The sequence below is a fragment of the Nothobranchius furzeri genome, chromosome 16, assembly GCF_043380555.1.
Source record: "Nothobranchius furzeri strain GRZ-AD chromosome 16, NfurGRZ-RIMD1, whole genome shotgun sequence".
In the NCBI taxonomy this organism is placed as follows: Eukaryota; Metazoa; Chordata; class Actinopteri; order Cyprinodontiformes; family Nothobranchiidae; genus Nothobranchius; species Nothobranchius furzeri.
This window is the reverse complement of record NC_091756.1, coordinates 5,000,282-5,019,049: the sequence shown is the minus strand read 5'-3', so window position 1 is coordinate 5,019,049 and position 18,768 is coordinate 5,000,282. Positions and strand designations below refer to the sequence as shown.

The window sequence follows — 18,768 nt, the reverse complement described above, 5'->3', positions numbered from 1 at the left end:
CACAAATATTATAATCATTTTCCTTTCGTCTTCAGGAAGCACTTCAGGCAGCTGATCGAGCCGTTGCGTACAAAGAGGAGAATCGTCAAATCCTGAAAGAGAGCATTGAAGTTGCACCTTACACTGCTAAGATCCAGCCCTCCACTGAGACTGGCCTGAACAGGGACCGAGAGAGGAGACACGAGCAAGCATTCCCTGTACAGATGCCAGCTCTAGCCTCTGCAAGTCCAAAGGCCATCCACACTAATCCTCACATGATTCAGTCAGAAAGAAGCAGCTACTACAAAACGTTGTCCAACAACATCGCTAACGCGCCTCCAAGACTCTTCCCGTCCAAGGAGTGTTTCGGTCTCGGAGGCTCAGAGGAAACGTCGGGAATTGGGACCATTGTTGGTACTGCTGTGCAAACACATGGAGCTCAGGCTTTGACAAATTACAACACCAAGTGTTCCCTCTCCAAGCCCCCACCTCTGATTAAGCACCAAACGGATGGAGGAGAGGGTCTAGCAGGGAAAATCACAGAACAGCTCAGCCAGCAAGTCATACAACTTCACACCAGTGTAGACAGGAAAGATCATCACGACCCTGCAGTTTCTCTTTCCCTCTCCTCGTCCTCGTCTTTGTCCCCAGTCTCCAACCACCATCATCACCCCCATCAGCAGCAGCTCCGGGCAATGCCTTCTCTCTACCGAGCTCCTGTTTTCCACCCGCCCACGCAGCTCGCTCTGGAATGCAAAGAGGCTGCAGAGCAGGAAAAAGAAAAGGAGTGGGACAAATGTTGTTTTGTGGGACGGTTGTCACCACCGACTCTCACGCCCATCCAACCAATGAGTTTAGCAACATCTGGCACCAAAACGTTAGTTGAACAGCAGAAACCACCAACGCTGGTGCCAGAACTCAGGGATGTCAAAGGTCATGAAGTCACTACTGCAGTCACCTCCATGGCCTCCAACATCATTGGGGAAGTCAAGACAGATGGATGGAGAGGCAGAGAGATGATCTGGGAAAGAGAAAGTGTTCTCTCCAGAGACAAAGAGGTGTCAAAGGTTAAGCCCCAAGCAGCAATGGCATCAGTCATCGTGCGGCCAATAACATCTCTGAAGCACGAGAGTCCTGCTGGTGTGAACAAATCTAGTTCCATTAATCACCAGGACTTTGTTTCTGAGAGGCTGTACCCATCCAAGCTTCATGGGGAACCACCCAGATGTAGAGAGAATGTCAGAGAGGCTGGAGTTGGCAGGGTTATCCAACCCAACTCAAACCTGGATGATATGTGCACCCAGTATAAGAACACATCCATGCAGACTACACCGAGGCCTGCAGGTGTCACCTCTACCAATCCTGTCTGCAGGTCTGCCACGGTTCTCTCACCAGGTGTGGATGTACAGAAGGAACCCCCTAAGGCAGAACACTCGGCTCGGGACGAGTTGTCAGCCATTAAAACTGGCTCTGAAGGCTGGCCGCTTGGTCACACAAGACCAGCTAGAGATTACCATCACCATGAGGTGTTTGATGCACGTTCCGCTTCAACGGGACTGTCTTTGCTTTTAGCTAGTCCAGCAGGAAGACCGCTACCCAATCAGATCATCATCCCAGCACCCAGCTCCAGCCAGGCTTTCTCTCCCTCATTTGTTCATCTCAAAAAGCACAAAGCTGCTTTAGCTGCAGCCCAGTCCAAAAGCAACCTCCCTCCTCCTCCCACATCTGTGCCAGCCAGAAACTCTTCCTTAGCTTTGGAGTCAGCTGACAAAGCTCCAAATCACAGCTCCACTCCTCCACTCTATTCTAGCCAAGCTTCCTCGTCCTTGACTGACGACAACAGCATCTCTGCAGTCAGTGCAGCATCAGACAAGTTAAGCCCCTTACCTAATGGCCAGCCTTCAGCATCAGCCCCGGTTGGCTGTGGCCAGCCCAGTAACTACCACAAGCTGAAGAAGGCCTGGTTAACCAGGCATTCTGAGGAAGACAGGAGAACATGTGCTACCATCACCATGTCTAATGCTAAAGCAGATAAACTGCTCACCACCACCTCCAGTACATGCAACGCCACCGCCATGTCGGACATGATCAAACCCTGTACCGTCAACCTCAGTGCCTCCACTTCTAGCGAGGTGGAGATGAACAAAGGTGAGAAGGAGAAACAGCAGGAAAAGAACACAGGGGCCCGCGGGGGGGAGGTAAAGAAGTCAACTCCTTTATCAAGGCGTGGAAACAAGCGCTTATACGATTCTGGCTCTGAAAGTGGGGGAGACGACTCGGATGCTAGCGAGAGCAAGATGGAGGGTCGAGCTAAACGTCAGCCTAAGCCGACCTACAAGAAAAGGCAGAACGACATGGCCAGGAAAAGAGGAGACAACGAGAAGGAAGATGAGGAAGTGAAGCCCAACGGGATCTTTAGATCAGCCCGAGAGAAAACCAAACTCAAACTGGCCACCAGCAGTAAGTTCTGAACTCGTCGCCACTTGGTTTACAGTTCCGTATGTGCATGCCCTCTGCCATCAACTAAAAGTTGGATATAAGTGTTTAAAAACACCCTCCTAAAAGAGCTTGATGCTGGTTTTTAATGGGAGGACTTAATATTTCTTAAGGATTGTTGCTTTCTGCTCAGGATTTCTTTAATAAGTAGTTGTGAAAAATGGACTTAGCCACTGAGTTAGGTCAGGGGCCTCATTCGTGAAGCTGATTACACCGTAAACAGAGTCCAAAATCTGGTTGTGTTATTTTCTACATTGGCTTTGTGATTCAAAACAGTTTGATGGGAAAATGTGGCAACTTTAAACTCTGACCCTGGTGTAAGCGCCTGTCGGTAGTAGGAAACAGGAAGCACAGCTGGTGAGGTGGTGGCAGGGGGAATTTAAGCTACATTCACTGACTTGTAGACGCGCGTGCATGTGTACACACACACACATACACCCCATTTCTAAACTGAGTGAAAATGACAACCGGAATGATAATGTGATTCTACATTGATGAGTTGAAACAACACGACAGGGCATCCAAGGTTCCTCAAACTATGAGGCCATTGAAACACCATCTATAAGCCATGGGGACACCAGTCATCTGGTCACCCATCACTCAGTGTGGCTATCAGTTTTATGGCTAGAAGGTAATTTTTTTTTCCATGTTTCTACATCACCCACAAGCACCCCTATTTCAGTTTCTGTGAAATGTCATTTTCTGGACCTCTCCACTGTCATGGTTACCCACGAAATGCCATCGATCAGCTGGTGAACTCATTTGCAGAATATTCATGAAGTCCTTCCCATCAAGCGTTTATGGCAGAAAGTGGAGGCAGAATCACTTCAGCACATTTCTAGGAAGAGTGTAAAATGCAAAGCAGGAACTGAGCCAGCTTTGCATAAGCAGCGTTTTCTATTTCGGGTAATTAGTTTGCATAAGTGCACACACACATATATATATATATATATATATATATATATATATATATATATATATATATATATATATTCTTAAACAGTCTTTTGTCTCAATCATGTTGGATGGAAGGTTACACTGAAACCGATTTCCTGCTGGTTGGCTGGGGGGTTTTCAGTTTTTCTACAGGGGAAAAACAAAAGCAGTCAGTTTGTGAGGTTGCCCGATCTGTGTTGAGCAGATTGTAATAAGTGTAGTAAGCACTCCCAAATGTACAACTCAAAGAATGCTAACACCAGATATTCAAATCAGTTTATTTATAAAGCGCCAAATCACGACAAGCGTAGTCTCAAGGCACTTCACACAGTAAACATTCAAATACAGGCCAGTTCATTAAGCCAATCACTGAAATGCTTCTTGTATAGGGATCCCATCAGATAGCATCGAGTCAGTAGCCACGTTTACATGGACACATTTAATTGGATGCCCAATCAGATCAAAGATGTTGCATGTAAACATGTCAATCCGAATATTCTGATCCGATTCGGCTCGATCGGATTGTAATTTCAATCCGATTGAGAGAGATGGTTTTGTCCAACCATCATTCTGATTGACGTGCATGTACACAGCCGTTCGGATTGTTGGAGTAAAATAATGCCCTCTGCGCATGTGTGCAACAGCTAGCGAGCCTCCCCGTCGTCATTTAGACTGCCTGACTTAAAAATGTCCGCCTAATTAACGAGCACCGGCTTTTAAATATGATGGCAAGCCTCGTCCCCGTTTCTGTAATTTCTAATCCAGAACTTGCATTTTGTGGAAGTAAAACAAAATCTGATTATTGCCCAAATCATTCGACAAACATTTTCAAGTCTGTACTGGAAACACGTAGATTCATTTCGGGTTTGCAGCACGAATCCCCGTTTCTGTGACCGCAGCAGCTGTTTCTGCAGCAGGTGGATGGAGACGTGCTGTAAAGAAGACAGGGTAACATCGGTTAATCGCACCTGGTTTGAGTTTGAGGCTGATGTTGAGTAGAAAAACGTCCTCGGTTAAATATTCTGGCCGACTATCTGGGTAAAAACACGTTAACGCAGATGAGATGTGGTTCGTTTATTCACACTTGATGAACACAGGCTTCCAGACTTTCTGAACAACTCCTGTTATTTAGTTGGAACAAAAATGACTCAACAGTTTCAGCTGATTGTCACATTTTATTAATAATAAACCTCAACAGAGCTCAGTAATAAAACACGAGTCTGACCCCCACCCCCGCTCAGCCGTCACATCAGACCTGCGGACCAGCTGATCAAGAGGCAGAGACCAGGATAACCCTCCCTTATTTTAATAACGTCAACAATAAAATGCAGAAAAGCAAATATCTGCTGTCATTCACTGAAGAAAATGAAACTTCTATGAGCAAAATAAAAGTATTAAATAGATTTAATGGATCAGGAAAGCAGGAATGGTTTTGTCTGTTTTTACATTTTTCATTTTGTTTCATGACGTTTACGTTTTTTTTTTTTTTTTTTTTTTCCAAAAAAGACAACTGCGCATGCTCAACCTATTTAATCTGATTGAACGTTTGGTGCACATGAACATACGCATGGTCTAATCATTTCAGTTAGCGCGCATGTAAACAGAGATTCGGGATTTCCGATCAACTAAGCTTTGAATCGGATTGGGGAAATTTGGCACATGTAAACGTGGCTAGTGACTAGTGTCAGTATCTTTACGACAATCCTCATCCTAAGCAAGCATGTAACTCACTTTTAAAAGGAAGAAACCTGCAGAGGATCCTGGCTCAGTATAAGCAGCCATCCACCATGACTCACTGGGGATGGAGAAGACAGAGCAGACACACACACACACACACACACACACACACACACACACACACGCACAACATATTTAACAAGTAGTGTTTCTATGGCTATATTATGATTTCTTAATAGATATTTTATTCAGTAAAAGTTTAACTTTACTGTCTTTAAGTGAATCTATAATTAATTTATCAAGTAAACTAGTAGTAGCACATTCTATGTTAAAGACAGTAAAGTGTTATTATCAGGAGAGGGAGAATGTTTGAGTAGTTAGCAGCAGTGTGCTAGACGATGGCCCCTCCATGAGGCCACCACAGCTCAGCAGAACATCATTAGAGCTTATTCTGAGGAGAAAAACACTTAAAGGGAAAATAAATTTAACAGCATAAGTAACAGGAATTAGAGAGTGGTGGTAGAAGAAAGTAGCAGAATGTCTGTGTGTGTGTGTGTGTGTGGGGGGGGGGGGTGGCAATTGTATTAAAGAGAACTTAGGGATTATTCTTATTCTCTTCAATTAGTGACTAAAATATGTGGTTCTAGCTTGTCAAACATTATTTTTATAAAGCACTAGACTTTTTCCAGGATAAGTAGGACCCCACCCCACCCCGGTGTGTAGAGCGCCAAGTTCCCTACAATTTCTAGAGTTCTGTTTTAAAGTATGCAGTTCAGAGTTAAACCAGGGAGCCAGCTTCCTGTGCTGGAGAACTTAGTTTAAATAAGTTCAAAGTTATCAAAAAATGATCCGACAGGACTGGATTGAGTGGAAATACTGTTAACTCCTCATGCTCTATGCCAGGAGTCACCAACCTTTTTGACTCGTCAGCTACTTTTACACAATGAAGGTACAGAAGAGCTACTGCCATATGATTTATTCACATTGATGCATTGATACTCGGTCCTGTGTGTGAACATGCTTAATATGTTACAAAAGCTATGCTTGCACATGCATTGTATTTACAAGTTGATTTCTCCGTATTTTAATACATCAGTATTGTAAAAATAAAAATAAATAGTACAAGGAAGATGGTGACCTTCTGAAAAATCAAACAAAGCAAAATATATTTTGTTTTTTAACTAATCAGATACTTTCAGATAATGAAATACAAATCTGCTTTGTGTGAATGATATGAATTTTTTTTAGAATGGATTAGTAACCTAACTTTATTAGCACACATAAATGAAAATACCTCCAAAGACTAGATTTGATACATTTAATGTTCTTTTAATTGACAATTAATCTAAAACATTTTAAGTAATTATGAGAATTTTCTAAACAATGCAAAACAAATTTTCTCATAAAATGAATAAAGTTGAAGATATTTTAAATCAAATATGTGCTAAATGTGATGAGAACACAAAATTCTAAATGGTTTGAACTGCAAAAACAATTAAAATTTCTTAACTGTTACCCAGAATATTTTACTGCGTATGTTTTTCTGCAATCAGGTCCGTGTAAACATCACCCTGTCTCCTTTAGAAGCACGTTTTCGTCCCCGCATCAGCTGCAGCCACTTAGAAACGGGGATCTGTGCTGCAGCCCGATCAGTTAATCCGCATATTTCCAGTAGTACACGATTGCATAAAGATCTGTGCAATATTCCGATTTTTCTTTTTCTTTCACAAAATGCTAATTTTTGATTTGATATTAGAGAAAACATATTTAAAAGGTGTGCCTCGTTGATTACAAGTCAGGCAGGGTGGCTCGCTGACGGCTTTAAGGCGAGCAACTTTCAAGTGCGTCGCGAGTTACCGGTAGCTTGCAAGCGACATGTTGGAGACCCCTACTCTATGCCATGTCAGCAGAAGGTCTAATGTATGATGGCAGGAGTGGGTGGAGCTATGTAGTCTTTACCATACCAATTTATTTATAAGGCACCATTTAAAAATGGCATGGCAGCTAACCAAAGTGTTGTACATAAAAGAGGCAAATGCTCGAACATATCAGCAAAAACATAGTGAAAACATGGAAATCAGGTAAAATACATAAAAACATGGCATAAGTTATCATGGATAAAAATACCTACATTTAAGAGAACAGGTCAAAGGTAACAGCACTATTCAAAGGAAAAAATTATGCAATTCTTTGAGTAAAACCAATTGAGTCTTAAGATATTACTAAAGGTTATGTTGAGGCTATCACTTAAAATGTGAACATGAATGTTAATGTCACCCACTACAATGGTCTTATCAGTATTTAACTGCAAATCAGACAAAACGTCAGGTTTGATCCATAAACTTAAGAGTAAGGGCCGATGCAAAACTACAAGCAAGAGTTGTTGTTTTTATGTAGCATTCAGGATTAGGAAAACAAAGAATTTGATGTTCAAAAGAACTGTAGCTATTGGTTAGGGATGGGTTAATAGATCGGAAGGAAAAATTGTGACTACTCTTTTGCCATGTACTTCGAGCAATATGATGATCTAAATAATTGGGAATCAACCCGTTTAAAGTAACTTGGTCCACTTGCTGTAGCCAGGATTCTGAGACGAAGCAAAGAAATCTCATCACAAATCAAGTGACAACGTCTTTTCAAAAACAGATCTAATGTTCAACCACAAACCACATTTAAGTGTTCTAGTTTTCTGTTAAGTCAGATTTGTTCTTATTGTTATGAGGTTTCTATTTGCTCTATTACAGCTGAAATGACAGTGTATTTATCTACTTATCAACATCCTCACTTGTCCACGAGTCTTCTGGTGCTGATCTGTAAAGGCAACAGCCATGAAACTTGTGGAACGGGAGTGCAAGAGCATGTTATTGTTTAGAAAAATGGACTGCTGTACTCACATTTGACCACAAGATGTCTGTCTTACAAATTGCACATTTGAGTTATAGCAAATATTCTATCCAAATCTTTTAAATTAAGACCCTGTGCTTTAGTCAAACTCCAGAGCAGTTTGTTTGTATTGTGAATGTGATCAGTTAAAAGGACCATGCCAGCGCTGCAGGTTGGAGCCTTCCTATTCCCAGGTTTGTGTTGCATTCTGGGGTGAGAGGACATACAAATTCAGTAGCTCATAGATAGCTGAAAAGATAGCAAAGGCTTACCGTAAATCCTCTAATACAGGCCCGGGCCTGTATTTTACTCAAGCTCATCAAACTCCAGCCTTTATTGGAAGCAGGGCCAGAATTAGAGGCAGGCCTCAATTTCTATTTGAGTAAAATGAACTAGGCTACCAGTAGAATGAATAAAAACGGGGTGTGTCTATTTGAACCTATAAAATTGGACCAATTCTTTTTACTATATATATGTTCCCAATTGGTAAAATCATTAGACAGCATGGGATGAACTTCCACTGTTATGCTGACGATACTCAGTTATATTTATCCATTAACCCTGATGAACCTAATCGGTTGGGTAGATTACAGGCTTGTCTTGAGGACATAAAAAATTGGATGACTCTTAACTTCTTGCTTTTAAATCAAGACAAGACGGAAGTTCTCATCTTTGGACCAGAAATCCAGAAAAGGAAATTGCTTAGCCAATCGCCTGACCTTAATGGCATTACATTAATCTCCGAGAACAAAGCAAGGAACCTTGGTGTTATCTTTGACCTGGACATGTCATTCAAATCCCAGGTTTCACAAGTTTGTAGGATTTCCTTTTTCCACCTTCGGAATATTGCTAAGATTAGAAGCATACTTTCCAGGAGTGATGCTGAAAAACTAGTTCATGCATTTATTACATCAAGACTGGATTACTGTAATACATTACTCTCAGGAAGTCCACAGAATGTTATTAAAAGTCTTCAGCTTGTCCAAAATGCTGCAGCTAGAGTTCTGATGAGAATTAAAAAGAGAGATCATATCTCTCCTGTCTTAGCTTCCCTACATTGGCTACCTGTTAAATTCAGAATAGATTTTAAGATCCTTCTTCTCACATATAAAGCTCTTAAAAATCAAGGTCCATCATACATCAGTGATCTGATTGTTCCATATGTTCCTAATCGAGCACTTCGCTCTCAGACTGCAGGTTTACTGGTGGTTCCCAGAATATCTAAAATTAGGACGGGAGGAAGATCTTTTAGTTATCAGGCTCCTCTCCTGTGGAACCAGCTCCCAGCTTTAGTCCGTGAGGCAGACACTTTGTCTACTTTTAAGAATAGGCTTAAAACATTTTTATTTGATAGGGCCTATGGTTAAAATCTGATGTTAGCTTAGATCTGCACAAGTGGGGGAGTAGAGGGAGGTGGAGTGTACAGTCGGTAAAGACGGCTCTCCCTTGCCCTGCCTCCAACATGCCTCCATCTAAATAGGATAGATTATCCAGAGTTATCTCTATAGTTATGCTGCTATAGGCTTAGACTGCTGGAGGACACACTGACCACTTTTCACACTCTACTGCTTTCTTCTACAATCTGCTCTTTAACTGTACTATTTTGTTCTATTTCAGCTGTTAACTTTATTTTCTCTGTAAGTGTTTTTCTCCCCAGAAGAAGCTACAACGACGTTCTGCTGAGCTGTGGTGGCCTCATGGAGGGGGCCATCGACTAGCACACTGCTGCTAACCACTAAAACATTCTCTCTCTCCTGATAATAACTTTTTGTTTTTGACTTTTGATGTGCTACTACTAGTTTATCCGTTTAATTATAGACCCACTAGGATAAATACAATAAAGTTTATCTTTCACCAAATACAATATTTACTAAGACATCACAATATAACTATAGACACATTACTTGTGTGTGTGTGTGTGTGTGTGTGTGTGTGTGTGTGTGTGTGTGTGTGTGTGTGTGTGTGTGTGTGTGTGTGTGTGTGTGTGTGTGTGTGTGTGTGTGTGTGTGTGTGTGTGTGTGTGTGTGTGTGTGTGTGTGTGTGTGTGTGTGTGTGTGTGTGTGTGTCTGCTCTGTCTTCTCCATCCCCAGTGAGTCGTGGAGGATGGCTGCTTATACTGAGCCAGGATTCTCTGGAGGTTTCTTCCTGTTAAAAGGGAGTTTTCCTCTCCACTGTCGCTGCATGCTTGCTTTGTATGAGGATTGCTGTATAGTCACTGACACTAGTCAGTGACTTGATGCAATTTGCTGGGTTCCTTAAATAGGAAACATTATTTCTGATTGGCTTAATGAACTGTGAATTGGAATGTTTATTATGTGAAGTGCCTTGAGACGACTCTTGTCGTGATTTGGCGCTATATAAATAAACTTGAATTGAATTGAATTAAAATACTAGGTTCATTTATTGAAAATGTACAGTTACCATAACGTGGTACGGTTTGCATATAAAACATTAACAACACGGCTAAATTACAGTAGGGAAATACTGTATTGTAACAAAACAATAGCAAACATACCTGTACTGCATTTAAACGTTATTAAATACCGGTATTAGAAAAGGCAACAGCCACCTTACCGCTTCAAAGTTGAATCGTTTCGTCTCGTTTGGGTTGTAGTAAAAAAAAATACATAAAAACCCTCAAATTCAATTCAATCTTTGTCCAGTTTAAAGTAAAAAAATAAAATACCGGTAATCCAATTCAGTTTAATCCTCATCCAGTTTGATGGGTCGATGTTAAAACGTTTAGCAGCTTGCTCCCCAGAGTGTTATGCAGCATAATCAGCACGTTCTCTTTGAACTTGATATCAAATTTTCGCCTCCTCTTCGGCTCCGCACCTGCCGTGGATAAAGTTACCCTCGTGGTCTGTCACTGAAAAATCAAAAGTGAGACAGGTGACACAACCGCCCACCTGTGGTACTTGCTTGTTACCACAGTCCACCCGGTCACAATAAAAAAAAAGACCATTATTCACCTCCGCCGACTCCGACACTGGCCAAAATGTGATACCCGGCCGTTAATTGAATACAGGCCAATATTAGAGGATTTACGGTATGTGGAAGATCAACAAGCTCCGGTTTAGAATTTTTTTTTTGTAAATTCACTGAGGGTTTGTGGTTCTTTTCACCATAAACTTATAGAGCAACAAACCTGACAATTTAAATACAACTGTTTTCATTTAAAATTTGTTTTTATTTACTGTTTCTTTTTTTGTTAACCTTCTCTTTAGTAGAAGTGTGAACATGAATGTGCAGTACTGTCTGTAATACGGTATGGTTTGAACTCCCCCTGAGCAAACTAGTCATCTGTGTTCCAATATGCATCTAGGTAGCATCGCTGTCTAACTTTATGTCTCCTGCATTGCCATGGCTACTATCCTTCGATGAACCAAACAATAATTTAGTTGTGTCTTCAGATGGAATCCCTCGCTCAGTGCTGAAGGACTGGAGGAAGGTGAGAAAGCTGAAACAGACTGGGGAGTCCTTCTTGCAGGATGACTCATGTTCAGAAATTGGACCCAACCTGCAGAAATGTCGGGAATGCCGAGTGGTCCGCAGCAAAAAAGGCGAAGAGCCTGCACATTCCCCCGTCTTCTGTCGCTTCTACTATTTCAGACGGTAAAACTCTGGCTCTGCTCTTCGCTTTACATCCTACAGTAGAGTTTACCTGGAACCGTCTGTCCTTTGTCTAGGCTCTCATACAGTAAAAACGGAGTCATCCGGATAGACGGATTTTCCACCCCAGAGCAGTTTGATGAGGAGGCCCTGGCCCTGTGGCTGCCTGGCTCTGTGGAGGAAAGCCAGCTGGACCAAAACATGGCCAAATACATTCTCACTTTCATTGGGGACAAGTTCTGTCAGATGGTGATGACTGAAAGCACCGCTTCCAGCTGGATCAAGAAGGACGGTGAGTTTTCTGTATGAACCTGTTGGCTTTGAAGTCTGAAGGTCTGTGACTGTGAGCCTTTGCAGTTCTTACTTGGAGAACAAATACCCAGTTTGAACACCTTTACCTTAACTTGGCTTCAATTGCAGCAGACTCAAATCGTGTTTCTTTCCTTGTGTGTTGGAAATGAGACACCTAAACCTTTTGTCACTTAAAGCTTTGCCTTGCTATCAGAGCCAGCTCTTCCCAGGTGTGACCCAGCTGCCTAAAGAAATGAGTTAATGAAGCTCTGCTGGCTTTGGGCATGTCTTCAGACTGTATTATGTTGTTTCTTACAGCCAAGCTAGCATGGAAGCGAGCAGTGAGGGGGGTCAGGGAGATGTGTGATGCATGTGAAGCAACGCTCTTCAACATCCACTGGGTCTGCCAGAAATGTGGGTTTGTGGTCTGCTTGGACTGCTACAAAGCAAAAGAGAAGAGAAGCTCAAAAGGTGTGTGTGTGTGTTTTTTTTATGGAACCCTGACTGGAGCGGCTGGTACTGACGAAAACGTGTGTTTGACTCATCTTTCCTTGTTAAGAAAAAGAACTATACGGATGGTTGAAGTGTGTTAAAGGACAACTTCATGACCACAAGCACCTCATGCCGACACAGATCATCCCTGGTAAAGGTACAGTTCACACAAGAACCACCATCCACGCTCTGTTTCCACTCTGGGTATTGTAGTTCTGAGAATCCGCTGTAGACTAGCTGTAATCATCTTTTTATAAATCAATTTCCCTCTGGGATTAATAAAGTATTTTTGAATTGAATTGAGTATCAGTTTCTTGTAATGTCAGGACCCTTGTCCATTTAAGGACCAACAGAAAAATCACATCCAGACGGCAAATGCATTCTGATTGTTTAGTTGTTGAAACTTTTAATTGGGTAGAATATTTAGTATTTTATTTTTTCAGTTCTGATGGAGTTGGTGAGCTCCATGCACTCCCTGAGAGACAAGTACGACATCAGATCTCATTGTTCCTGCGCCAACAAACAGAATGTCCTCAGCAAGCTGCCGATGACCAATAGCGTCTCTCAGGTAACGGCCTTTGTCACCCTCCAGTTCATCAGATACTTTTTAGCATTGGCTGCTGTAGTGTTTTATGTGTTACTACATATTATTAAATGATCAATAAGATGTGATATTCCACATAAATATAAATTATCAATCTGATTGGTCTTTGAATATTTGAATTAATATTACCGAAGGTTCTTTGGACTATTCAGAGAACACGCACTACTCAGACAGAGTCAAGGATGTAGTTTATAAAAATCAATTTAATTCTATCCTTCTAAACTATTATTGATGACAAAATATGAATGTAATGATGGAATGTAAGCCAGATGTTTGTAGCAAAATGTTGTTAAGTATCTGAGAGATCTTGTGACGTCTGGGTCGTAAAACCAGTGTGGCTGTATGGTTTAATAAGCTAGAGATTATTCATAAAACCATCTGGCACCATAGTGCAAGTCTACAATGCTCATGTTGGAAGCTCTGGGTGGTCCAGAGGAGAGGCAGCCAGAGTGGTGAGTTCACCGGATGTTGTGGCTACTGGAATCTCGAAGAGTCATAGCTCCATTTGAATTCCGATATCACCGGCCACGAGCTGCAACCACGGTCTGCAATTTAGACGTTTCATGTCTGAGGTGTTGTACCGTCTGAAATCACTCGCAAGCGTTACGCAGCGGCTCTGACCTTGAGGTCAAAAGAGAGGATGGTTCCAAGTGCTTGCTCACTCAGTTGGCCTACCAAGTAAGCTGGCGAAGAACTGGTTAGATCAGGAAGTGATCTCTATTTTATTGACTGATGTTGATAAATGTACGTTTAAAAGGCGTTACCAAAAATACTTCAGAAGATCCCTCCTTCCCTCAGAGACCTGGAGGTTATTCTTAGTGTGAAGTAACAATGTTATAACAGTTATGTGGAGCAAAAATGTCAAACATTAACACTTAACATTATGATGTTATTGTATTCATACTGATAGATTAAATTATTAAGTCAACAATTACTGATCTGGTTTAATTTAAGATCTGAAATAAATCATTACAGGTAAAATATTCATTTTAACCCATCATTCATTAATGTCAAGTATAGAACGCATTATTCAAACACTTTGGACTGAAACATATTAATTCAACAAAATATGATTATATCAAGTTTAAAGTCATTTTTGAGAGCCGTGGAAGACAGACTTTATTCAAATAGGATAGATAAAAGTCCTGCGTCTTGCAGCCTTGAGGACTCATGACGTACGCACGCTTGGTTAAGAATATAGGGAGCCTAAGTCACTTCCGCATCACGGGTCTCCGGAAGAACAAAAAAACGAACGCAAGTCAACGGGGCTAAAAACACTATTTTCTAATTCCGCTTGTTTTGTGCCATGGATTTCACGTATGATGCCGTGACTTTTAAAGGCACGTTTTGATACCAAGAACGCGCTTATTTTCGAACAGGGGGAACAATATTTTAGGTTGTGTGTGAAAATAAGTCCAGGACTACGAATGCGCATCACAAAAGTGACGTCATTGAAGCAGACACGGAGAAAACTGAGGGAAAAGGGCTGTAATTTCTGCAAACTTCCCACAGGAGGAAAGAGCCACCATAAATCTGGTCATGTGGTAAGTAGCAGCTAGGCTAGGGGAGAGGAGATTCTGAGGTGACGTCACAAATGCAACGTGCCGATTTCTAGTTAGCAGTCATGCTAGTTACGAACTTTTACACGCTGATAAATCTCAAAGTACGTGACTGGCGTGGTCGAAACACCCATCATTACCTTTAATTTAAATTGCAGTACAACATATGTGTGATCCAGGGCGTAAGGCAAAGCGGGTTAGAAAATAGCGTTTTTAGCCCCGTTTGACTTGCATTCATTTTTTCATTCTTCCGGTGACCCGTGATGCAGAAGTGACTCACGCTCCCTATAGGCTCAAGTTAATTTCTTCATATGGGCACAACGGTGTCAGATTGACCTGTATGAAGAAGTTTGGCCTGTAAGTTCAAACTTAACTTCTGGTCATTTTTATTGAAATACTTGGCCATTCAGTACACGACACCACTCCTGATTCAAGACTTCCTCTAGCCTTTGGTTCTGTTTAGACCAGGTTCTAACACCCTGAGTTCATGTCTAAACTGCATCGTGATTCTGGCTGCTGATTGGCGAGGGGGCAGAGTCACTGGTTGCTCTGGAGTTTTTGGCCTTGTGTTTCACTGTCTGCAGCCATTTCCTGGTTCAGGGTCTGACAAAAAGCCATAAAACTGAGCAAAATGTCCAGCAACACCACCATTTTTTAGCTGAGTTGTTTCTGTAGAGCATACAGGTAACGTTACACTGCTTACTGATCTCCTGTTTGTTTTGCCATGAGTAAAAATCATGCACCCTGCGACTGCCTCCACACCCCTCCCCCCACACCAGTGACGGGCGCACACATTTTCTGTTATGGCGCTGGCAAGGGATCAAAACTATACTCTGATGGGCTGACTCAGACCACACTGTGCAGAGCTGTTTTAAGTTGTGTAGTGTTCCTGGAAAAACACCTTACGTAGTCTAATGCAGAATATAAACCTATAACTTCTTGTATGTGACACCGGTGTAGTACATTGAAATGCAAAAGCTTCAAGTTTAGCTCTTCTAATGTTCTCAGGCAGTTATTCTGCTACTTTCCCATAAGTGTCTCACTCTTCTCCTTGGTTTGGTTATACTGTGTTTTATTTACTTACTGTTTAGAGTAAAATTTCTCCTCATTTCCACATTTTTGAACTCATGTATTGTTTCCATCTGCTAGGTTTTGCAGAATGTGCTAAACCACAGCAACAAGCTGTCACTGGTGAAGGCTGAGCCAGGCTCCGAGCCGAACCAGAGCCACGGTGGAGTCAAGACAGGAACCAATGGAGGAGGAGGTAACGGAGAAAGCAGTCCTGGAACTGAGGTGGAAAGGGTATCGGTCACCCCGCCAGAGTCTCCGTCTCCTCTCCACTTCCTGGCTGACCTTGCAGAGCAGAAATCCAGACAGGAAAAGAAAGGTCAGAAATGGGAATGTTCAGAAATCCATCCTCATCTCTGCGTCCACCGTCCATTCACTTCCCTTTAGGGCTGCAACAAACGATTATTTGGATAATCGATTAATCGGATGGGGTCTCGACACGATTAATCGATTAATCGGATTACATGGGGACATTGTTAAAAACTTCTAGGGAAACGTTATTTCTCTCCTTCCTTCACTTTATTAAACACAACATTATTAGACAACAGTTCAATAGCAGAAAAACAACATGTCATCACCTAAATTGTCTTATAAGGTGTATAGACAGAGACCCTAAGCTACACCTATCTGTGACCTAAAATGCTTGGTCCAAGTTAAACAGCTTAAAGAGCAAGTCAACCCCTATCAGAGTCTAACTCCACTCCCACTTCATGTTTGAAAAATGAAACACATGCTGTTGCCTGGCAGACCGAGAAGGCGGAGCCGCTAACAAATACACACACACTCAGGCTCACAACAGCATTGTGACATCATAATGTACCAGTTTACATCATAGCATACTTCTTAGCCAATAGTGGTGGCAGATTTAAATTAAAATACAGTGCAGAGTTTTTACCTGACAACGGCACAACACTGCCAGTTTTAGGCAGAATATTTAAATTTGAACTAAGATGCACTGAAGTGCCAAATTATTGACGACACGTGTCTGCAGCACGATTAGACACTCGTTTATTTAGTTTATCAGCAAAAAAAATGTTTATTTGGGGGTGACTTGCTCTTTAAGGGGAATTCTCATATGTTTTGTTTGATCTCATCTGTAGACATTATAATTGGGGATGTCAAACAACTAATTTTTAAATGTAATTAAACATAGGCTGTGAATTAATCAAAATTAATCACTATTTCCAAAAATGACTGAAAAAATACCAAATAAAACAAAAGTAAATGAATGCCATCCTCCTTGTGATGATGCCCTGGGCAACTGCCATAAAGTCACATCAAGAAATGCTGCCGATCATTCCAATGATCCCAAATAGACTCACATTAGGCCACATGAAAGCAACTGAACCCAAAATATATTAACCAGTATATAACTGCACTCGCACAACACGCCTGCAGCGAGAGTTGGTACTTCTCCCTCCCTTTTAAAAGCGTTTTCGCTTCTGAGGACATTGTGGTTGTAAAGCCACATGTTAGTAGCCTGGCCCCGGTGTAATAACCAGTTTCTGCGGGAATGTGACGGCGGAACTGGTGTTGTGCCATAAATCGACTCACTGCCAAAAAATGATTAGCTTAGTTTTTTCCAGTTCGGAAGTTGTTTTAAGTGTTGCTATTTGTCTTAAACGTTCACAATGAGGATATATTAATCCTTTTTGCAATATTTGCGATTGAAAGATGGTTTGTGGTAAGAACTGGCTTTCTTTATGTTACAGCCTTGATACTAAAAAATAAATAATGTAAAATGGCGCCCTGTATTGAATGTAAACGTTGTATAAATGTAAATAAACAATTCTCCAGCGATTTGATTTTTTCCCCTTCCTTTCTTCAGTGGCTAATCATTTTTTGGCAGCGAGTCGATTTATGGCACAACACCGGTTCGCAGCAGCGCGAGTCCCCCCCCCCCCCCCCCCCCCCCCCCCGCCTATCTAATAGCGTCGCGCTTACGATTTTATAGACTTTTTTTTTACGAGCTTAGGGCATGTCTAGCCTGTGTAATAATCCGGGGCTTGGGTGAATCACTTTTGAAAAGCTTTTAACTTACCCGGACACAGAGCTCTCTCCTTCCTCGCTGATTCGGCATGCTTGCTTTTAAGATGCTGCATCACCTAGTACTCCCGTGCCATGCTAAGTCTGACCTACAAACTTTGCAGGTAACTTATGTCTTCGCCTGATTTAACTGAAAATGCTCCCAAACTTTAGAAGTTTTTACTTTTTTGGGTCTCGCTGCTTCACCCGGCTCTCCATCGCGCTGATCTGACTTGCTTCCGGTCTGTGCGCAGCGGCGGCCGGGGAGGGGGAGGGGGGCTTTTGGAAGAGTTGCGCAACACAACGAATCGATGACGCAATTCGTTGCCAACGCTTTTAGTAATCGATTTTCATCGAATTTATCGATTCATTGTTGCAGCCCTACTTCCCTTTTACATTTTCTTTCCTTTCTCCTGACAGAAAACAAAGAAATTGCACTGCCAGGTAAGTCTGTGAAGGAGGAAGATGGGGACAGCCTGGAAGTCCTGCAACAGTGTAAGACCACCTCACTGGTGACCAACAGTTCAGAGCAGGGCTCAACCCTCCGAGATCTGCTCACCACCACAGCAGGGAAGCTCAAGCTGGGATCCACTGACGCAGGAATCGCCTTTGCTCCAGTCTATTCTACTGCTTCACAGGTGCACACACACACACCTACACACACACACACACACCCCTGCTCATCAAGGCTTCATTCAGTTATCAGCTGAATAATTCAGTAGAGATGCTTTTCAGTATGGAGTTTTGACACCCCCTCTTATGAATTAGCATACAGTTAAGCACTCAAACTATTATATTCCTGTTTTTCATTCTTTCTATATTATTATTATTATTCTTACTTACAGTTTTTTTTCCAAGCTTTCGCTGCTTGGACCTAATTATTATTTTTTTAAATCATAAAAATTAGGAAAAATACAAAACTGATTTTAAAAAATGTAAGGAAAGAGAAAATGAAAAAGAAAGAGGTCATCAGTGAATCCCACGAAAGGCGAACTTGGAAGAAAGAGCTGAATAAGGAGAGGGTAGAGAAGGTCACGCCAAAGCCAGCCTGAACACAAGAGTTTCAGCTGCTTTTTAAAGGAGAGCACTGAGTCCACTAATCTCAGGCTCACAGGGAGAGATTTCCAGAATATGGGGGCCACAGCA

The 18,768-nt window shown here is 41.9% G+C and overlaps 1 protein-coding gene across 3 annotated transcripts in view; it reads left to right on the top strand.

The window, feature by feature from the left end:
- The window catches only part of jmjd1cb (jumonji domain containing 1Cb), a 173,811-nt gene that overhangs the window by 128,643 nt on the left and 26,400 nt on the right, over positions 1 to 18,768 (top strand). For 2 of the 3 annotated variants that reach the window (XM_070545366.1, XM_070545367.1), the window contains 8 exons: positions 36 to 2,439; positions 11,373 to 11,586; positions 11,661 to 11,875; positions 12,193 to 12,345; positions 12,434 to 12,523; positions 12,810 to 12,934; positions 15,679 to 15,916; positions 18,043 to 18,260. In XM_070545366.1, coding sequence (XP_070401467.1) covers positions 36 to 2,439; positions 11,373 to 11,586; positions 11,661 to 11,875; positions 12,193 to 12,345; positions 12,434 to 12,523; positions 12,810 to 12,934; positions 15,679 to 15,916; positions 18,043 to 18,260 — 3,657 coding nt within the window. The remainder of the gene's footprint in view (positions 1 to 35; positions 2,440 to 11,372; positions 11,587 to 11,660; positions 11,876 to 12,192; positions 12,346 to 12,433; positions 12,524 to 12,809; positions 12,935 to 15,678; positions 15,917 to 18,042; positions 18,261 to 18,768) is intronic. The other variant, XM_015976266.3, reaches the window with a different exon arrangement.